General features: G+C 31.0%; 1 protein-coding gene across 9 annotated transcripts in view; it reads right to left on the bottom strand.

The window, feature by feature from the left end:
- Positions 1–21,202, bottom strand: part of LOC134687369 (SH3 and multiple ankyrin repeat domains protein 2-like) — a 94,360-nt gene that overhangs the window by 6,527 nt on the left and 66,631 nt on the right. For all 9 annotated transcript variants that reach the window (XM_063547610.1, XM_063547616.1, XM_063547619.1 and 6 more), the window contains 4 exons: positions 13,810–13,883; positions 4,195–4,328; positions 1,704–1,899; positions 932–1,015 (listed from right to left, as the gene is read on the bottom strand). In XM_063547610.1, the coding sequence (XP_063403680.1) occupies positions 932–1,015; positions 1,704–1,899; positions 4,195–4,328; positions 13,810–13,883 (488 nt within the window). The remainder of the gene's footprint in view (positions 1–931; positions 1,016–1,703; positions 1,900–4,194; positions 4,329–13,809; positions 13,884–21,202) is intronic.

Raw genomic sequence — 21,202 nt, 5'->3', positions numbered from 1 at the left:
TGTTTATCTGATTTAATAAAAGAAATGTTAAAGCCCATTAATGTTTACTGTATGTCATTTTATTTCCTTGACTTTGTAATTAAATAAGCAATTTGACGTGTCTTTAATAACATTTATTGTAAAAAGAAATATGAAACATATGTCGTTCAAAAGTCTTTATTTTTAAATTTCTTAAACTCATTTTTTTGGTCTTTACAGTTTAAGAATTTGTGTGTTGTTAGTATTCATAACGGCGTGATTTCTGAAGCTCTGACTGAAGCAGGCATTAAATTTGTGATCAGAGAAAAAAAAAAGAACATGAACAAATACAATGAAATAAAAGAAACAAAAAGTAGGAAAAAGCCAACATGAAAAAAAAAAAATACAACAGTGCATTAAAAGCAAAACAAAGCTACTTTGACAATATCAATAAGAAAAAATTGCACCTTCACCAGAGGGTTGTTTAACATTGTCATTTGTACTCTGTTCCTCAATGCCTGTCAAAAAGAATGTATTCATGTTAGGGATGTGTTAGCCTTGACAATTAGGTGTGGTAAGATAATAAACTATCTTAACTGCAGTAGTAAAATTTATATATAGAAGAAAGTGTTTGATAATGCTTATAAAGTTGTTAACCTCAGACTACCACAGCATTGTTTCCCTTCTCTATATAAAGTGAAGACAAAATCTATTTAATGGAAAATGGAGAATATTTGTTTAATATAAAAAAGAAGATGTGGTATGATTGCCAATGAGACAACTATCCACAAAAGACCAAAATGACACAAACATTAACATTTATAGGTCACTGTACGGCCTTCAACAATGAGCAGCTTATTTCCCCACAAAAAACTGACTGGTGCAATAAGGTTTACTACAATTTGTCAAAATTATATAAAAAAAAAAAAATCCTCATCCATACTGAAGTTAGGGATTTTTTAACTGTTTTTACCTAATTCACTCAGTCCCTCTGCTATCTGTCTACCCTTCTCTTTCGAAAGTGAAGTCCTTGGGTCTCTTCGTGGTGGCTGGGGTGCTGGAAATAAAGATATAAAATGTGAAAATCATTTTCATTTCAAATCCTGACCGTGCAAGGGCTGTATAGCCAGTCAAGGTCGTTAAAAACTTCCATTTGTTGTCATTTCAAACAAGATGGGGAATTTATTAGTGAAATCTTTTTAATCCAGAAAAAAGTTATTGTTCAAGATTTTAAAGATTATGAGTTGGTGTACTGTGTACAGGTCTTCCTAATCTTTTTGTAAGGCATTAGCATTCAATCTCATTATTTATGTGGTCTTCACATCAAAAGAGTTTTTATTTTTGTGTAAACATGTTTTTGGCACAAACTTGTGAAATTATTAAAAATGTTTGTAGTAATCATTTTTTTAATTTTCTTTTATTTTTAAGGCATTTGATATACTGCAGATCCATAATTATTTTGTCTGCTTTTAAAGGTTTACTTACAATTCAAGATTTCAATAAAAAACATGTCATCTACAGTCATGAATGTAGATTGTGTTCATACCACCATTTAAATATGCAACAAAATGTATTTTCCCCGTCAATCAACAGAAAAAGCACTTATGAAAATAAATGTAAACTTAGTAGTCATGTTAAATTGAGAATCGAAATGGGGAATGTGTCAAAGAGACAACAACCCGACCAAGTAGCAGAAAACATGTGTTTGTTTAGTTCTCTGTGTTTTTTTCATATCTGGCACTGACCTTGTTTTTTACTAGCAGCACTTGCACTACTGGTAGCTCTTGATGGCAGCGTCATTGTACCATCTATATGTTGCCAATTTACTGGGTTCTGTTGAGGTCTTACTGTCACTACCTTCATAGCCAGGGTATCTCCAGAGTTACGTATAACCTGTACCACTCGGTCATGCGATGCACGGACCACATTTTCACCATTTATCTAAAAATAGAAGTTAATTTTAAAATAAATGATAAGATCACAGAAATCCTTTTGTAGAGCTGATTTTTTTTTTTGCATTTTCTGTTTTGTACATCTTTCTACTTAGGAATTTAGAGATATTTAATATTATTGCTATTTTACAAAATTTTCCTCAATCGCTTTTCTCACTTTCACGGAACATGCTCAAGCAAGAAAATCAATCTTGTTGAGATGACCAACGATAATCTATAATTACAGCAGATTATATATGGACAATTTTTAAAAGAATTGCATATGTTGGGTCTCTATGGTAGCCCATATAATTTAATGTAATGAATAAAAAATCATAAAACAATGAAAATAATGTAATGTTACAACTTCTTCAAATGTTTTACGTACTTAAAACACCTTGAAAAATTCTTCCTCACACCCTTTTTATGCTTAACCTACTTCTGTATTTTACTAAAGTATTCAAGATCATGTTTTTAGACTTTTTATGGCCAGGATGTTTTAAATTTATTGACTTTTTATGACCTGTGCAATTAGACTATAGTACAGAATATATAATGGACCATTTCATTTTCCATACCCTAACCACTAAGCGTTCACATTATTGTACTAAGATAAAACAATATTTTCCTCTGTGTTATCAATGCCTAAAGGACAAGTCTGATCACATCCATGAACATATTTTATACACATGTGACCCCAAATTCAGGTCAAATCTTTTCAATTGGAACAATAAAACTAATTGAAACAATCTTCACAATGATAAAATCCCACGTAATAACCAATTTCACTCTCTTAAAGGAATTTCCGTGTTAGTTTCACTATTGTTAAGGCCTAGATAATGAAAATTTCTACCAAATTAAAATTATTTCAACAAATTAATCAGCATTCTGGGGGTTGCTTCAGGATGTTAGCTTAAAGGAAAGCCACTCTCACTTTCTAACTTAAAACTATTACATATCTGAATTAGAACAACTAGGACAAACCATTGGAATTTACTTAATTTTGTCCAAAGATCTTATGGAATGCACATTGCAGTTTTTAACCAAATATTTGATACAAAAACTTTTAATTTGATCATGACTGCCAATTACATCTTGAGTGATACACACATTACACTACCACACTACTGCACTATGGAAACAATGTGGTTATTATCATTCCAAGATTTATTTAGTGGGTATTGTAGGTATAGGTGAACTAAGAACATTACGCTGTATTTGTTGCCTGGTTTCAGTTTCTGTTACTTTTGATATAAAGTGTTCAACACAATACAAATTTACCACAATGGGCTTGAAAGAAGAATTTGTCAAAACCACAAAATTAAGCATCCAAGAAAAATGCACGCAATTTTTTTTAAATAACAAAAATTTGTACAGAAAAAAAAATGTATCCACTATTGAAAGGGGATTACCAATGTACCAAACCTCAAGGCAAATAAAATAAAAAAATCCAAGTCCAAGTATGCTGGCCAATTTAGACCAAAGTCTTTGAATGGTCAAGCCTAAAACTTTTGTCAGGTTATATATAATTGCTTAAATTCTCTTTCAAGTAAGAACACATAAAACAACTCAAAGGAAACAAAGATTAACACTTTTAATAAGTCTGGACAAAGTGGACCTTCTCTGGACCTAACTAACCCCTTTAGTCGCTACTGACAATAAATCAGAAGAAACAATTTTGTGATTTAAATCCTGAAAAACGCATCATCGTTCTGTCATGACAGTAGGGGATCAGATCTACATAAAGAACACCCTTAAAACAAACACTTCACATACTGATAAATCAATACCAAACTGTTTAATCAATAACAGATATCACATTGGTATTTCAAAATTTGTGAAATACACTTTGTATGATTTATCTATAGGTTTACATTGTTTCCGTTTTCAGACAACGGTGACATCAATTCATATACAAAACTGTGAACATTTCCATTAAACACCTTGGTAGTTATAACTTGTAAATTTTTTAAAGTGACGTTTATAATTTTCTAGAGTTTCATTGAAGTATTGAATTATAATATTATAATTCAATAGATCTCCTTAAATGGCCTCTTTTTTATATATCAATGAATTATCTATAAAATATTTAGATCAGTCCATCTCACAGATAAATATTCGTGTAACCCTCTTACCAATGTTTCATAGTGCTTTATTAAGATTAATAAATTGAAAATAAAGATGATGTCATGTGATGTCTGTTTGGTATTAGTTCTTATGTTTTGATATGTTAACAATATAACTTTATTAAGAAACTTATTTACTATTAGGAATGTAAACATGGGCATTCTGTTTAATGTATTACCTCTAATATAAAATCCCCAGGTTTTAAACCTGCTCTATCTGCGCGACTGCTTGGGTCCACACTGTCCAAATATTGTAAGGCAGGGAACTCTGGTGTAGGGTGGAAATCAAGCTCTCCATTTCTTGTACTTTGTGCTGAAAAAGAAAAATGTTCAATTAAACCAATGTTCATTTCAAAGTATTATGTTTTCATACTTTCAGCTGAAGTTTTCAACAATTTATCACAACATGTTATGATGACGCAATCTGGATAATGTTCTTTATGTTTTCTCAAAATGATATGGTCCAATGACCAAAACTGATGCTCTCAGAATATCTATGGACAATCTCTAGTAAATTTCAAATTGTGTTGTATTTTCTGTGAAGACTAACTGTCAGTTACTATCCCCAACCAATCAAGCCTTAGCAGAGACTTCAAGATATTTCCTGTGTTCAAATGATCTACATTTTTCCTGAAAATTCTTCAACCTTTTAAAAAAGCATTATCCACAAAATCAAGGCTAAAAAAAAATTGTTGTAAGAACTTCTGAAAACTCTAGTGATCTGTATCATAAAACCTAATTACCTTTTCTGGTATCGTAACGATTTTTATGCTTTATAATCCTTCCTGATTTTATGACATTTCCCATTTTGTTTTTACAAATTTCGTAAAGTAAGTACATAAAATGAAGTCACATCTATATAAAATAGCCACAAATCAATGCTTTTTATCCAATGAACTACAAATTTAGCTTGTGACATCTGTTGCCCGCCGTTTGTTGATTTAAAGTTGTCTCGTAGAATCTGTCGTGTTATAGATTTTACGTTGATTCAGATGTTCTTACATCTGTTTAAAAGTTGAAATATATATTTGTTGAATATAAAATTGTTAAGTTTAATTGATTTTTCATGTACAATGTACTTGTAATCCGTAAAAATACACTAATTTTCCTATTTGCAAAACTAAGTCACAGTCTTTTTACTACGAATTTTTTCCCTTGTACATAGTGTACTTCTAATCCATAAAAAATACACAAATTTTTCTAGTTGCAAGACTAAGTCAGTCTTTTTTCTACGTAAACATAAGCTCAAATGTTTTTTTCAACTATATCAAGTTGTTAAAACTTTAAGATTATTAAAGCAAAACTGTTAAAACATGTTCATGTCAGTTTTTTCAACAATCTGAACTAGATTAAAAAAATCCTTAAACAAATTGTTATAACATGTTGTTTTTAGTTTCTTATATTTCATTATAGTCCAGTTTGTACAAGTCAACATTATGCAAACTTCACATCATTGTGAAGATTTAAAATTAAAAATATACAAGGAAGATTAAAACTCAAAGAAGACAAAACACTGTCCACCCTTCATGCTGTTTGTCCAATTCAAAGAAAAATATGTTCTATTGAGTCAAAAACGAATAAATAAAAACTTTTTAATCCGATTCTACATTTCATATGAATAGAGAGAGTCAAAAGACTTATTTAAAGCATCAAGCACTATTAAATATTCTTTAAAAAAATATTTAAAATTTTAAGACATATATCATTTCTTTGACATTACAGATGAATGAATATCAATTTCAGAGGGTCAAAGAAAGGCGAAATTAGGAATTCAGGTTTACAAATGAAAAGATTACTTATAATCAAACATTTGTGGTAATATCATGTTTTACAAATCAACTTGTTGTGCTAAAAGGTAATTAAGATATAAGGGTCCAAACAGGAGAATAATCTTCAGATCATTGTTGATGTAAAATGTAAAATGGAATATGAAATATCTTTATGAAGTGAATAAGTATATGCAGTGATTTTATACAAAATTTGCAATTGCAAGCAATTTGTCAAAATCTGTGACCTTGAAAATATCTGTTTTGTGAAAAGAATCCTGTATAGGCCTAATATCAGATTAGAATGCCCATAATGGAGCTTTGTTATTTTGTAATATACATATCATATAAGGAATTTGAAGGCAAAAATTTATACATGTAGTATGAATAAAGATTTTTTTTTAAACTGATAGAGTTCAAACAATTATGCTAAGTATATACATAAATTTAAATGACATTTCTATCACTGTCAACCATGCGAGTACATGAATGTAATATGATGCCATGTAAGAAAAAAGGGGAATGAAACATCTTATTGATGACAAATTTAGCTCAGTCAGGTCATGTCACTAAAAGATCTAAAATACAAGTATGATCAAATCCCCAAAAAGGGGGAAGGGCATCAATCAGCCTATTGACAGTTGTGTTTTTGTGTCCCTTAAAAAAATTACTGTGAATTTGTTGTTTATAAGTAAAGGTCAACTCAGAGGGGTCACATCATAAACACTTCTGTCTACTTGATTGATAATATACTACACTTTAAAATGGGAGAAAGTGTCAAAGTTCAAAGGTTGGACAAAATATGTACAGGTCTCTCTTAATGACTCATTGCCAATTAAATTTTCAATGCACCAATTATATCATACCAAAATGTGTGCAAATTAACTTATGTATTGATAGGCAATATAGGAAAGGTGTACTGATGAAGGGCCTGTTTGGACCGAAACCGGTCAATCTATGAAACATCACCAGGCGCCGTTAATTATGTGTATTGGTATATATACTATATTTTTAACTTATATTTTGATATATGGACAGTAATTATTGGTACTTTGTGAATTACCATGTCAAAAGTTTGGACAGAAAGGATAATGGTCATAAATGGGTCTCAAAATTTGAATGATGGTGGTCAAAATCACTGCATAGGGTCAATTATCCCCAAAACCTTCTATGAAAACACTGACATGGAACAATTTTCAATGACTGTATTTAATCAGTAAAGTGGATTGCAAAGATAACCCATCAAATAAAAATGAGTTTTATATCTGCTAAATAATTGATTACTGAAGTAACTACTACATGTAAATGGACCATTTACTAAACTATGTAAATGTAAGCCACATATATTGAATAGTTTTATGTTTATAGCTAACCAAATATACAAAAACTTTCTAGATGAGAGACGACAACAAAAAGCAGGGTCATTAATTGTGGTCTTGAGCCTAGTGTAAATGTAAATGAGAGACAGGTGTTACTAGGTTGACCAAGTGTCTTATGACGCTTTCATATACTGTCTAAGTATACCAACCAGGCTATGATGCTTTTATATACTGTCTCAGTATACCAACCAGGCTATGACGCTTTCATATACTGTCTCAGTATACCGACCAGGCTATGATGCTTTTATATACTGTCTCAGTATACCAACCAGGCTATGACGCTTTCATATACTGTCTCAGTATACCGACCAGGCTATGATGCTTTTATATACTGTCTCAGTATACCAACCAGGCTATGACGCTTTCATATACTGTCTAAGTATACCAACCAGGCTATGATGCTTTTATATACTGTCTCAGTATACCAACCAGGCTATGACGCTTTCATATACTGTCTAAGTATACCAACCAGGCTATGATGCTTTTATATACTGTCTCAGTATACCAACCAGGCTATGACGCTTTCATATACTGTCTAAGTATACCAACCAGGCTATGATGCTTTTATATACTGTCTCAGTATACCAACCAGGCTATGACGCTTTCATATACTGTCTCAGTATACCGACCAGGCTATGATGCTTTTATATACTGTCTCAGTATACCAACCAGGCTATGACGCTTTCATATACTGTCTCAGTATACCGACCAGGCTATGATGCTTTTATATACTGTCTCAGTATACCAACCAGGCCATGACGCTTTCATATACTGTCTAAGTATACCAACCAGGCTATGATGCTTTTATATACTGTCTCAGTATACCAACCAGGCTATGACGCTTTCATATACTGTCTAAGTATACCAACCAGGCTATGATGCTTTTATATACTGTCTCAGTATACCAACCAGGCTATGACGCTTTCATATACTGTCTCAGTATACCCCTCAGGCTATGACGCTTTCATATACTGTCTCAGTATACCCCTCAGGCTATGACGCTTTTATATACTGTCTAAGTATACCAACCAGGCTATGACGCTTTCATATACTGTCTCAGTATACCAACCAGGCTATGACGCTTTCATATACTGTCTCAGTATACCCCTCAGGCTATGACGCTTTTATATACTGTCTAAGTATACCAACCAGGCTATGAAGCTTTCATATACTGTCTCAGTATACCAACCAGGCTATGACGCTTTCATATACTGTCTCAGTATACCCCTCAGGCTATGACGCTTTTATATACTGTCTAAGTATACCAACCAGGCTATGACGCTTTCATATACTGTCTCAGTATACCAACCAGGCTATGACGCTTTCATATACTGTCTCAGTATACCACCCAGGCTATGATGCTTTCATATACTGTCTCAGTATACCCCTCAGGCTATGACGCTTTCATATACTGTCTCAGTATACCACCCAGGCTATGACGCTTTCATATACTGTCTCAGTATACCACCCAGGCTATGACGCTTTCATATACTGTCTCAGTATACCACCCAGGCTATGACGCTTTCATATACTGTATCAGTATACCCCTCAGGCTATGACGCTTTCATATACTGTCTCAGTATACCCCTCAGACTCCCACTTGGTCTGGACAATAGTTATGACTGGACACATTTTAAACAAACAGCCATTAGGTTTATATGTATAAAATGGTAAAATAAACAAGGTGTGTCCAATTCTAACATAAATAGTTTAAAGAAGGTAGTTAAATTGTAATTTATTGCCTTGCTGTCTTAAACAATGATAAGTAATATAGTCCTGACAATACAAAAATAAGTACTTTATATAGTACTAGTAGATACTGCCAACCTCAACAATTTTCAAGTTTGAACATAAAATAAAATATTGGACTTTGCAGAAAAAAGATGAATAAAAAATACCTGGGGAAGATATCTCTGAGATAGCAACAAACACAATAAACTTAAGACTTAAAAAAGTTGTGAATGAATTAAACAGACACTATGAAAAATCTGCCAAAAACATGAACACACTGAATGGGGACAGGTACATCAACATCTTTCTGGGTAAACTTGTTTCTTTGGTTCTGCAACCACCCCTTTTAAGGATGTTTGCTTGTCATGTTTTGGAGTTTTTGTCAGATTTTCGAAATCCTCTGGTTTTATCCATATCAATGCCTTAAACAATTTTGCCCATGAACCCCAATATTTTTTTTTATAAATCTTTTCAATGTATAATTATAAGCAATTTGTGTAAGTTTTATAAATTTTTATTTATTTTTTGATAGTTTTTGAGAACTTTAACTGGTCAATGATAAAGCTATGAAAAGTCAAGAGAGATAATTTTTCCCGCCAAAATTTGAATGGCTAATATCTCGAAAACAAGCACATGGACCCCTATATATTTTTTTGCTTTTTTTATTCCTAAATTCATCTTCTATCAATATACACTAGTGTTATGAAAAGTTATTTATTTTGAAACTGAGCAGCGAACATCCTTAAACTCAAAGGACTACAAAAAGTACATAAAAGAACAATAACTAGTACAATAAATCCAAAATGGAAAATCATTATTTTTTGTTAGCCTTTGTTGTACGGTTGCTTTTTCAATCATGTTTACCCTCAATCTTTTTTCGATAATCTTTGTGGAAATTATATAAAATTTATATATGGCTTTATACTTGTACCCAAAGGCTTTAAGGGCCATTATTGAGTTAGAGAAAATATCTCTTTGGCCTTTGGTCATGAATAAACCCGTACGAACAATGTGAATAAAGTTTAGCAGCCACATAAACCTTGAATACACAATAAAGCTAAGACCAATAACTTATTCTTTTTCTCTTTTATGTGTATACATTGTACCTCGAACAATAAAGTAAGTCTTCAACAGAGGATATCAACCCATTAAATAAGTTCAAATTTTATATATTTGGATTCCTGAACATATAGCCAGTTCAATGACCAAATATGTACGTAACAAATACCTAAGGCTCAGTGAAAACCCCATCTTTAGAACCTATATAAGTTTAATAGCATAACAATAAAGCAACAATCAAACTTTTCGTGCGTTTTAAATCCCTCATAAGTTTTGAAGTGTATTTTGCCACATACAATTACATCAAAAGGACATTATATTTTTGGCTAAATTTTTAAATCAAGAATTTTTCATTCAAAAAAAGAACACAGCTGTCCTGACACATTATAAAACACTCAAAATAATGAGGTCAAGTGAATTTTTTTATCGTCTAAAAGAAATTTAACACCCCATTTGTTCACAGGAATTCTGGTCGTGAAATGACTTTTCCATTATGTGAAGACATGAAAAAGATCTCAATCTATTTTTTTCTTCTTAAAGTGTATTGTTTATCTAAGGTTTAAATTCACAATGATCTTTTAACTACGAAATCAAGATGTTTCCACTAACAAATTTGCAAAAGAAAAACTTTTTAACGCAGATGTCTATGTGAATGGGTCGAGAGACGAAATCAAAAACTAATTACATGTACTTTGTTTTTAACCTTCAAATATTTAAGCACAAATTCATTCATTAAATACTCCTTTTTGCCAAACTGTTTATGAAAGATCAATGTTATTTATCCTGTAGTAGCAAAACTTTACTCTTATGTCAGCATTTCAGATTCATCAGATCCTATATTGTACATTAAACTTTTACGCATAGAATCTGGACAAATTGGCGTTAATTTTTAGAAAATGAAACTAGCATAGAAACTGGACAGATTTATCATTAAATTTCGGAAAATGTAACCGAAAAAAAAAGAGGCTGAATTCGGTCAAATATTTTTTCAAGGTAAAGGCTGCATATCACTTTTCTATCACACCTTTAAATCTACACTTATCACTTCGTAAAGTCAATTGAAACAACATTTAAAAAGAGATTACAAAATCTTTTACTACATGATTTAAATATTCACCACATAACTATTTTCTTAATCGACCTCTGTTTAACCTCGAGGCAATAGGGAACATACATAATTAGACCATGGAAGTAACATAGACAAAATAATACTTCCATGATTAGATAAATACCCCGATCTGACAGCCTTTGAGTACTCTTAATTATAGGATTAAATTGCCGGACATCATGAAAACCTACATTTTTGAAACTTTTAATATAAAGTAAATACATGTACCAATGTAATTCATACATTACAATGCAATTTAGCGAGGTATTTGATATCATGTTACTGGAGATTTGGTTTTCAGTGTTTAGAGTATATCAACAAGACTTTTTCTTTACAATGCAAATACATAGACAATTTGATAACACATTGTACCGATCATGTTTCAGATTTATTTTAACAAATCCAATTTCTCACTTGAGAAGACTCACATTAAGTAAATAAATTTTTATTTTTATTGGCAAGGGTGCAAAATTTTAGTGAAAGAGGCTTAAAATTCCACCCGAAACAAAGATTGTAAAGTAAACAGGGCAATAAAATCTGTCCAAAACAAAGTGAACAAGATCATGTATCTCTGATGCATTACGTAAAATGAACAAGGGCTGATTATATTTCTTACGATTTTGGTGTTTGGTCCTTAAATGTTCTCAAACTGTACAGATCAGTATCAATGTCATATGTAATTAAGTTTAAATCCAAGCTATCTGATGGAGGGACGTTACAAAATGGATGATTGTCTATTCGCAAGATTGCGTATCAACTATTTTCAGAATCCAGATTGTAGTATTTGACTTATAAGCACTTGGTGACTTAGAAAGTTTAAATCTAAGCTATCAGATGGAGGGACGTTACAAAATTGATGATTGTCTATTCGCAAGATTGCATATCAACTATTTTCAGAAACACGATTATAATATTTGACTTATGAGCACTTAGTGACTTAGAAAATTTGAATGATCAACAGTCACATTATAAATTGAATATAATTTTGGTCTATATGCAGGTGTTTTTACATAATTAAATATTTCTTTTTTGCACTATCTTTATTGTTGTGAGGTTGAATGAATGTGGTAGGGTATATCATTATCTAGGGTATGTGTAATGAATTAAACACAGAGTGTGGTGAAAAAATGTCAATACAACCTGTATCATTTAAAAATATAAAAAACACTTTTTTTGAGTAAACTAGGCTAGTATAATACTTTCATTGTGTGAAGCATGGTATTTAACTTTTATTCATGAATTCTGGAATTTTTAACCCAATTCTGTTATATCCTTTTTATTTCAAACTGGGAAATAAAAACAGAAAATTGACATGAAAATTTTTAATTCGATACATCATTTTGTGTGACACAACATTTCTCAAACTCAAAACTGCCCTAAATATTGAAAATTTAACGGCATAGGATGCACATAAGTCATATAACAAAAGATGCAGAGGTGCAATTTGTTTCTTACACAAATTCTTAGACCATGAGTAGACTAGTATTGACCTATTTTTTAGATGAATTGCCAAAAATTCATGCTCTTTTTATATCCCTTCATCAGTCATGTTCACCTGTTTAAGAGGCTTACTAGAGAGGGTAAGTAAATTCATGCAGGAAAATTGAAAAGAAAAGTGTTTTCATGATAATTTTTAACCTTGCGTTGAGCAGTTCTAAAGTTTTTCTTTTTTTTTTTAAAGTTACTCTGTGAATAATGACAACTCAACATGAAAACTTATTTAAGACAGCAATAGAAAAGAGTTTGCTTGAAAATAATCCTTCAGCACTTCTCTTTATGTGCCTTCATGATGGAAAAATCTAGAGAACTGCAAGGACAATAGACAATATGAACTTTGATCAGGTAGAGATGAACATGATGATTGTTATAAAAAAATAAACTGATCGATCAGAAAAAAATATAAAATACCTTAGCTACATTTTTGCCTATAAAATGCCAATATGTATTTAGCTTGCTGTCTCATTTACATAATAAATTGTATAAAATTAGTATTCAATTGAAATGGCTCCAAACGTTCTGCAACGAAAAACCTTTAAAGCAATGAACTTCAGTTTACATTAGATGTGAACTGTTATAAATATACTTTATCACAATTCATATCAACGTGTAAAATTTGAACTGATGATTTTGCACTGACTTTAAACATTTCAGTCATGAATAGTGTCACTATCATCAATTATTGTCCTTTAGTGTAAATAACCTATCTCAATTACAACAAAACATGTACCATGTGCATGCTTTGGGGTTTTTGATACTTGAATTACGGAACAGAGATAATAAGTTAAATTTTATGCATTCAAGTTACGAAATATAAGAGGACTAAACTCTTTTTAAGGTTGCCACGCCTGACAAAGACATCCTTTTCAGACAGGATATCATTTTTCATGGACTAAAAGGATGATCTCCTAATTACCATATGCCTAATTTATCATACACTTAATTACATTGTTTTATTTGTGTACTTGTTTATTATTAATGTGTATTTAATTTAATTTATCATAACATCATTTGCATTTACATGTATAGTCACAGGCAATAGTTTAATGCAAAAAAATGCGTAAAAAATTGTAAAACATGGCTTGATAATTCATGATGGTTGCAGACAATTATTTTTGTGCAAATTGTTTGCTCAATTAATATGTTATGTTTTACTTAAAAGTACCATTTATGTCTTAATAAGATATTTTGTTCTTCATAATGTCACATTTTTCATTTCACTGCAAGACAAACCCTGAGCTTGCCAGTACTTACATTTAGCTCCTCTGAGAATAAAGCCATAGCCCTCTGGTCCTCTTTGTAATACTACAGTTCTAGGAGCATAATCACTGCAAAAGATCAATATCAAATTATAAGTACATCATAGTTTTATCATTTACACACAAAAAAATGTGACAATAAATCATTCATACATATAAAAAGATGTGGTGAGAAGTATGCTCCCTTTAATAAGACTAAAAGGCTGGGATGCTTCACATGTTAAAGTGTGCCAGTCATAAGCCAGGAAACCCGCTAGTTGCTGATTATACTGATTTTAATATTTTCTAGTACATAAATCTGGTGTTTTTAGTCTTGGTAGTCTCTACTGAATTCATTCCCAAATATCCTAGTCTTACATTGACAAACATTTGACATATATAGACACATTTTATCACTGATAATCCAATGTTGAACCCACTACATGTCTTTTTTATGCTGTCTCATTGGCATTTACCTTAAATACACTTCTTACAAAAATCAAAATTTAAAACAGTTTAAGAAAAACATCCTTGGAATATTCATAAATATTATATGAAATTTTAAAGAAACAGCAACCAAGTAAATGGACATTTTGTTTGTTTTGGTTTCTTCAATGAACTGACTTAAATCTGATAGTTGACCTATATCTATGTATGGCATGATTTGATATCAATTGTGGTTCCACGAGGAATTCTTTATTATGCTATAACTGAGGTTCTCTGATAAGGCAGATATACAATTTTAAGAACATTTTATGTTTTCTACTTATGTTTTAAGTAATTACAATTTATATTTGAACTGAAACACTTTACATTTGCCTTAATTTTGTATGTGTAGTACATTCCACTAGAACATATCTAGTCACTTATAATCATGAAACAACATAAGAACCAACTGTAAAACTCTAAGTAAAAAAGAAGTTAAGTAGCATGAAATTACATCTGAGACAAATATACACCAGAGACCAGAGACCAAAGCATGAGGACATAATGACTTTCCCACTCTGTCTCTCACAAACTAAGACATTTTTCAAGCAACTCAATCAGATATTAACCAATATCAATGTTACTTAAAATAGATTATGAAAGCTTTAATATGTAATGGCTCAAAACTAACAGAGACTTTTATGAGATTTTAAAAGAGTCCTTGGTCAAGTTTTATCTAACTCCCCTACAAACAAAATGTATATTTTCTTTACGTGTCAAAAATTGCTTCTGTTTAACAGTAGTAGAAAATGGAGGTTTATTGTAATCATAAGGAAGTAATGTTTTTAAGTTTTTCTGATATGAATAAAAAATTACAGGATTGCAAGTGAACCATACTGACACATTAAAAGAGTATCTGACCTTGCTTTCCAATGACTTACTTTGATAGAGATGTTGTCCTGACAGGTCGTACTGTCACCAACCGCAAAGTTGCACTTTTTTTAAGTAATTTTTTTCTAAACATTTCCTTTTTTGTACTTCCTCTTTATGTCAAAGAAACCATTTTACAAACTTCTACTTTCTCTTAGCGAGGTCATAATCTCATTTTGATCTAAATTATCATTTTATCCTCAATTCGACGTATTTTTTTTTATCCTTTTTTAGAAATATAAACTTCCAAAATATGTCTGAATATCCCAAAAGACAAAAGGCACAGATTGTGGTCAATGATCCAATTGGTTAACTCTGCAAAGATCAGAAGCTACAGAGATGAAGGGAAATATATCTAATCACCATAACTCTTGACATGGACTTCGACTATTCTAATCTAATCATATGATATGCAAAATGGACGATTAAATTAGACAAATGACGTAAATGGTATACTTTGAGTTTTCTCTTTGTTAAATTAAATTAAATGTTTCCCTTTAAAAGTGCGTTTTGTCAAATCTTTATTACCTGTCATTTCAAATCATTTTCTATCATTTTTTTTTTAGCAAGACACTGCAAAACAAGCATATTATGTGGTTAAATGGACCCACTAAATTTTAATTCACTCAATCACACTTCTAAATTAGTTCAATGTATATGCTTGCAAATGTTTGATTTGAAAAACAAACATGGCAAAACAGGAAATATGGGAGTACCAATCCACAAAAGTGTTGATTGCACATGACCAAAACCAAAAGCAAAGAACATCACTTGTATGGCTTATCTTTGTTTTAAAGTAAAAGTGAGCAGCTGAGGACTAAAAATTAGACCAAAATCAAAAACATGTCACTGTAAGATAGTTCCTAGAACCTGTTTGAGCTGGATGTATGATACACCAGCTTATAGTTTACATGGTTTATGTGTATGGTCCCATTATCTCTATACATGTAAATATGTTACATGTGACCTCACATTTATTTGTTACTAAATACATTGTTGTACTAATAAACCCTATGTTTATAAGGAGCTTCAGTGAAATAAAAAGTCTCAAGAAATTCTCTATCACAGTAAAAATGGACAATGTCAATAAACAGAACACTAATTTTCAGAAATGGGTGAGAAAGAAAAGACGTAAAGTTTTTTTAAACCCTAAAAATAGCACTTTTGGTTTAAAATCCACTTCATTCTAAATATTGACTCACAAGCATATCAAATCTCAAAGAATAACAGACAAACCAGTTTTAACCAAACTACAAGAATGATATGCTCATATATTTTAACCCACAAAAATTGGGGCAAATATACAAGGAAATGATTTTTGTTTACAATTCTTGAACAAACAAAAAAATAATGTTTTTAAAGATGTCGCTTTTTATTCCTGTTTCAGGGCTTTACAAAAATCTGTTTCAACATAAATGATGAAGGTCAAGTTCGATCCATTTGGGTATTATGAAACCAGTAAAAGTAAAATAATGAATTTTGACAACATTTCAAAAGTTAGTTTGATTTATGATGGCTGCTCAATATCCAGTGGCAAATGGTACATTCATCTTAAGGATTCCAATTAAAATAGGGGAGGGATACCAAAGAATCAAAACCCATAAGTCAACTAGAGGCTGAGAAATGGCAGAGAAAAGACAAACAACAGATTTTACAAAATCCTCAAAAAGGCTGATCAACCTGAACCTCAAATCAAAACTGGTGCTTTGTTCAACTAAAAAGAAAAAAAACAGTTGAACAATATGCAAATAATGAGCTGCAATTGAAAGTTTGGATAAACTTCACCAACAGTAGTACATAACATTTTGCTTTGTGTGCATTTTTATAAATAAAACCTATTTTCCTTCTTTTCATGTAAACTCAAACAACCCAAGCAATTAGCTGACAGACAGAAGACGACATTAGTGTAATGAGATTACAGACTTGACGGGCAGACGACAGTAATAAATGTGAATATAAAACAGACAATAATAACAAGGAAATAAATACTCAATCATTGTCCCCAACACCTTAGGTATTAAAACATAATGTTATGGTCAGCAAGTTGTCCATTATGTATTATTGATAAATGACCATTGTCATTTTGGTTCTCATGAATTTTAAGCTGATGAATTTGTGTTTCATGTCCAGTGGCAAATGTTACATGCATATCAGAATGAGAACTCAGCTAATGTGATAAGAAAATAAAATTATGACTTTCAAGTCAACATGTCCACCAATAATTGTGGTTTTGATAAAGAAACATATTTGTATTTCTTAAACAAAATATATATTTGTTCTTTGGTCAAGCTAACTATTTTTATTTTCCTCCTTGTATAGAGGGTCTGTATACAATGTTACCAATTTTTAAATGACCATATTAGTTCATTCTTTTCCCTCATAGCTTTGAAACTAGAGATTGATTAAGATTATATCCAATTTTACCTCTTTATATATTTACAGTCACAAAAAAAAAGCAGATGATTTAATTAACTTATACACTTATACAGGAAGTTAAAGTTAAAAGATGGCACTGAAAACTTGGATTCTTTGTCAAAAATCATTGTATTGGTTTTCCCTAATGATGACAAATCAGGGCGTTAATTTTTGCCCATCGACCTTCCTCAATATGACTTCAGAAGATTACAAAATCTTGTATGAATCAATTATTAACAATGAAAAAGTATGAATAAATGTTAAAGCAAGACGACCTATTCAAAACATAAATAGATCAATATTTACAAACAATGACGACCATGTGATTGTTGATATTTATAGATGTACACCTGGATACGGTAATTAATGTAATAATTTAATCATGAATCTATTGGTTAATCATAACTACTTATCAATAACTACCCTGATTAATAGTAATAAACGATTGGCCATATAGGGAAATTTAAAAATAATTTTTTCGCTTCAGAGCTTCAGGAATTCATTTCTTTGATATTGACAACTTACAATTGTGCTGATTACATAATGAAAATTTTAATTTATGTTTATTGATTTCCGTTTCATTTTACTTTTATTCAAAATAAAAAAAGAATTTAAAATATCCATGTTTTTTTACAGTGCATCCTTATATGATGACCTTTAAAACAAGTAAAAGGCAAGGGTAAACATGCAATATCCAAAACAAAAATTAATTAGTTGACATAAAACTTTGACAATTATCACGGAAAATCTTGTATATTCCCACATGTTGACGTCCGTAACAGGGAATCAGTATAATCAGGGATAAACGTACATGCATACGTTTGTAACTGCACCTTTTGACATCAGTATTTTACTTTGAAGTGTAATGATTGCACATTATTTGCTTAAATTGTACCACAAACATTTGCGGTTAATTTACGTAAAAGTTAAATAACTGTATCGTTGTTCAAGACGAACACTTTCTTGCTTTTTTTTTTATCACTTTCACCTATCCTTAGAGTAAACAAATTAAACTAGGTATTAATCACTCTATTACGATATTGTGTTGCGTAACATAACCACATTGTTTGAAAAGGCAGGTTGTTTGTTTTACCAAATTTGGTAAATATCATTAACTTTTAAAGGTTGTTGATTCAGACAGGTGTAAAATACTACACACTCACCCTTAACATTCCGTGTCAACAAGATTACACATTTCCTACACAAGGTTTCTCCCAACTTATCAATGCTACAGATTAGTGTGACACTCTTTTCCATTAAGCCTAAGCCAGTACATTCAATTCAGCAAAACAATGAGCCAAATTGCTACTCACAAATTCATACAACATCATACTAGATGAATCTTAGATCAAGACACATTATATTTTACAGAGAACAAGTTTAACCTCAGTCATAATGATTGAGTAAAGAATTGAAAAAATGTCAAGATGTAAATAATTGAGAGAAAAACAAACCATTCAGAAACAATTTGACCTGAACTGCAATTATGCAATTCAGTTGTTTTCTGATCATAAAAGAATTCTAATAAGACCCCTTCTATCTCTACTGAGAAAAGGATTTCAACAAGTTTGAGATAAGTAATAAATTGACTCTCAGTCATTTTGAATTTTTACAGAGCTCCTTTAGGACAGAAAATGGGTTGTACCATATTTTTTTTTAATTTCCAGTATAAACAGATATAAGTAGAGTTGGTATGAGTGCCAATGAGACAACTCTTCTATTTGTAAAAGTAAACCATTAAAGGTCAAAGTACGGTCTTCAAGCATGTTTAAACGTATGACCAATCGACCTTTCTGCAAAAGACATCTGTATCATCTGAACTCTTGCCACCAATACCACAACATAATACACCAAACAAGCACACCCTTCATGTTTTAATGTCTATTTATAATTCACACCTGACAGGACATTTTGATTAAACAATCAACTGTCATTCAAAAAAGAAATTTATCTTCACACATGCTTTAGAATGACACTTCAAAAAGTAAACTTAGACTAAGTTGTACAACCTGAGAGTGACAGCTACCTTGTATAACCAAAGGTAGAAATAATTTACAAGGTTTTAGTTCTTTGTTAAATGTTAACCTTGCCAAACAGATTTTGTGGGACATACCATAGATAAGACTGATTTTGTTGATAAATCCAAAACATACACAAGGTTTAAGAAAAGAGGTCCATGTTTAAATGGAAAGTGAATGTACTTGCTCAACTGCATTGAAAGTACAAATAAAAGCTCAAAATCACATGTGTAAATACTTTTGTAAATCTTTTTAAATGTTGTAGACACTCTTGGGGGTAAAGAAAAGCTACACCCTTAAACTGTACAAAATTGATGCATTTGTATATCTTAAAACATCACATGCAGAGGCAGAGGCAAGACTTTTTTTTATACAGCCTTTATTCCAAAAACGTAATAGATACTGGACTATTTGATGCTATAAAACCATATGAATCATGAGGAACAAGAGTTTTTTTCATATTTTGGGGCTCAAAGGGGCTTACTCCCTCTATTCTAAATCTGCCACAGCAATGAAAGAATTTTTATTATGCTTGGTACTTTTATATATTCCTGTGTATTCAGACCTTAAGTTGTTCCCCTTGTTATCTTACCGTGAAACTTTGACAGTTGACTGTGAAACATGGACAGTTGACGGCCTAGGTGCCTGAAATACTCTCCTCACAAGAATCACATTTTTCATTTTAACCGGCTTCTTTTTGTGTTTATTAAACTTGTACATCCGTACAGGAACATGTACGAAGAATAGTCTATTTCCTTCCATTATAGTGATAAATTAAGTTACCAATCCATTATTTTTATGTCAATTCATCTTTTTTGGCCCATAATGTACATAACACATTACAAATGCTAGAACATGCTCCACGTCTATTTACAACTACATTTTGCACTTAATTAACATTCAAATTGTACGCTCTTTGAGATTTGATCACCCAAAAACAAAGACAAAGTGTCATCATCGTCAAAACATAATGTGTGTTAACATTTTAAATTGCTAATATCTTCGAAAAAGATTCAAAACCATCAATGTATCCCTTTGTCTTTTACCGGTATTCTATTCAAGTCCATACAAAATTATAGATTTAAACCTGGCATTCTATTCGCAATGTTAATAATAGAATTATTACAGACTTTAGGGTATATTACTCCATACAAATCCAGTCTTTTGAACTAGTAGCTTATAAGCTTTAAACTTATAAGATTAGGAAAACAATTTGTATAGCCGAATATTTTTTATGCATTTAAAATATCTTAAGAAATATATAATGCATTAAAGTTTACAGTAATTTTCTATTCAAATATTTTCAGAATATTCAAACAGAAATCGATAAAAAAATTCAATACCACATGAAGTCTGCCTGTTCATTCAAATGTTTATTAAAAATTGATGGAAATGAAAAACAAAACCAAAAGTCAATAAAAGATTCAAAGAAAAAAAATGAATAATTTATTGATATTTATCTTGGAATGCACATTTGAAACTAATCGGGTAATTTGTGTTAGATGTTGTTGTCCTGAAGTTGATTAAAAGTCTATTTGACCATATTCTTTCACTGGCATTCATACAATGAAATTTCCCCAGACTAGCTATTTTAAGCTGGGTTAACATGAAATTTAGCTT

The sequence above is a fragment of the Mytilus trossulus genome, chromosome 10 (genome assembly GCF_036588685.1).
Source record: "Mytilus trossulus isolate FHL-02 chromosome 10, PNRI_Mtr1.1.1.hap1, whole genome shotgun sequence".
In the NCBI taxonomy this organism is placed as follows: Eukaryota; Metazoa; Mollusca; class Bivalvia; order Mytilida; family Mytilidae; genus Mytilus; species Mytilus trossulus.
The sequence above is the reverse complement of the archived record's forward strand: the minus strand, read 5'-3'. Positions and strand labels throughout refer to the sequence as shown.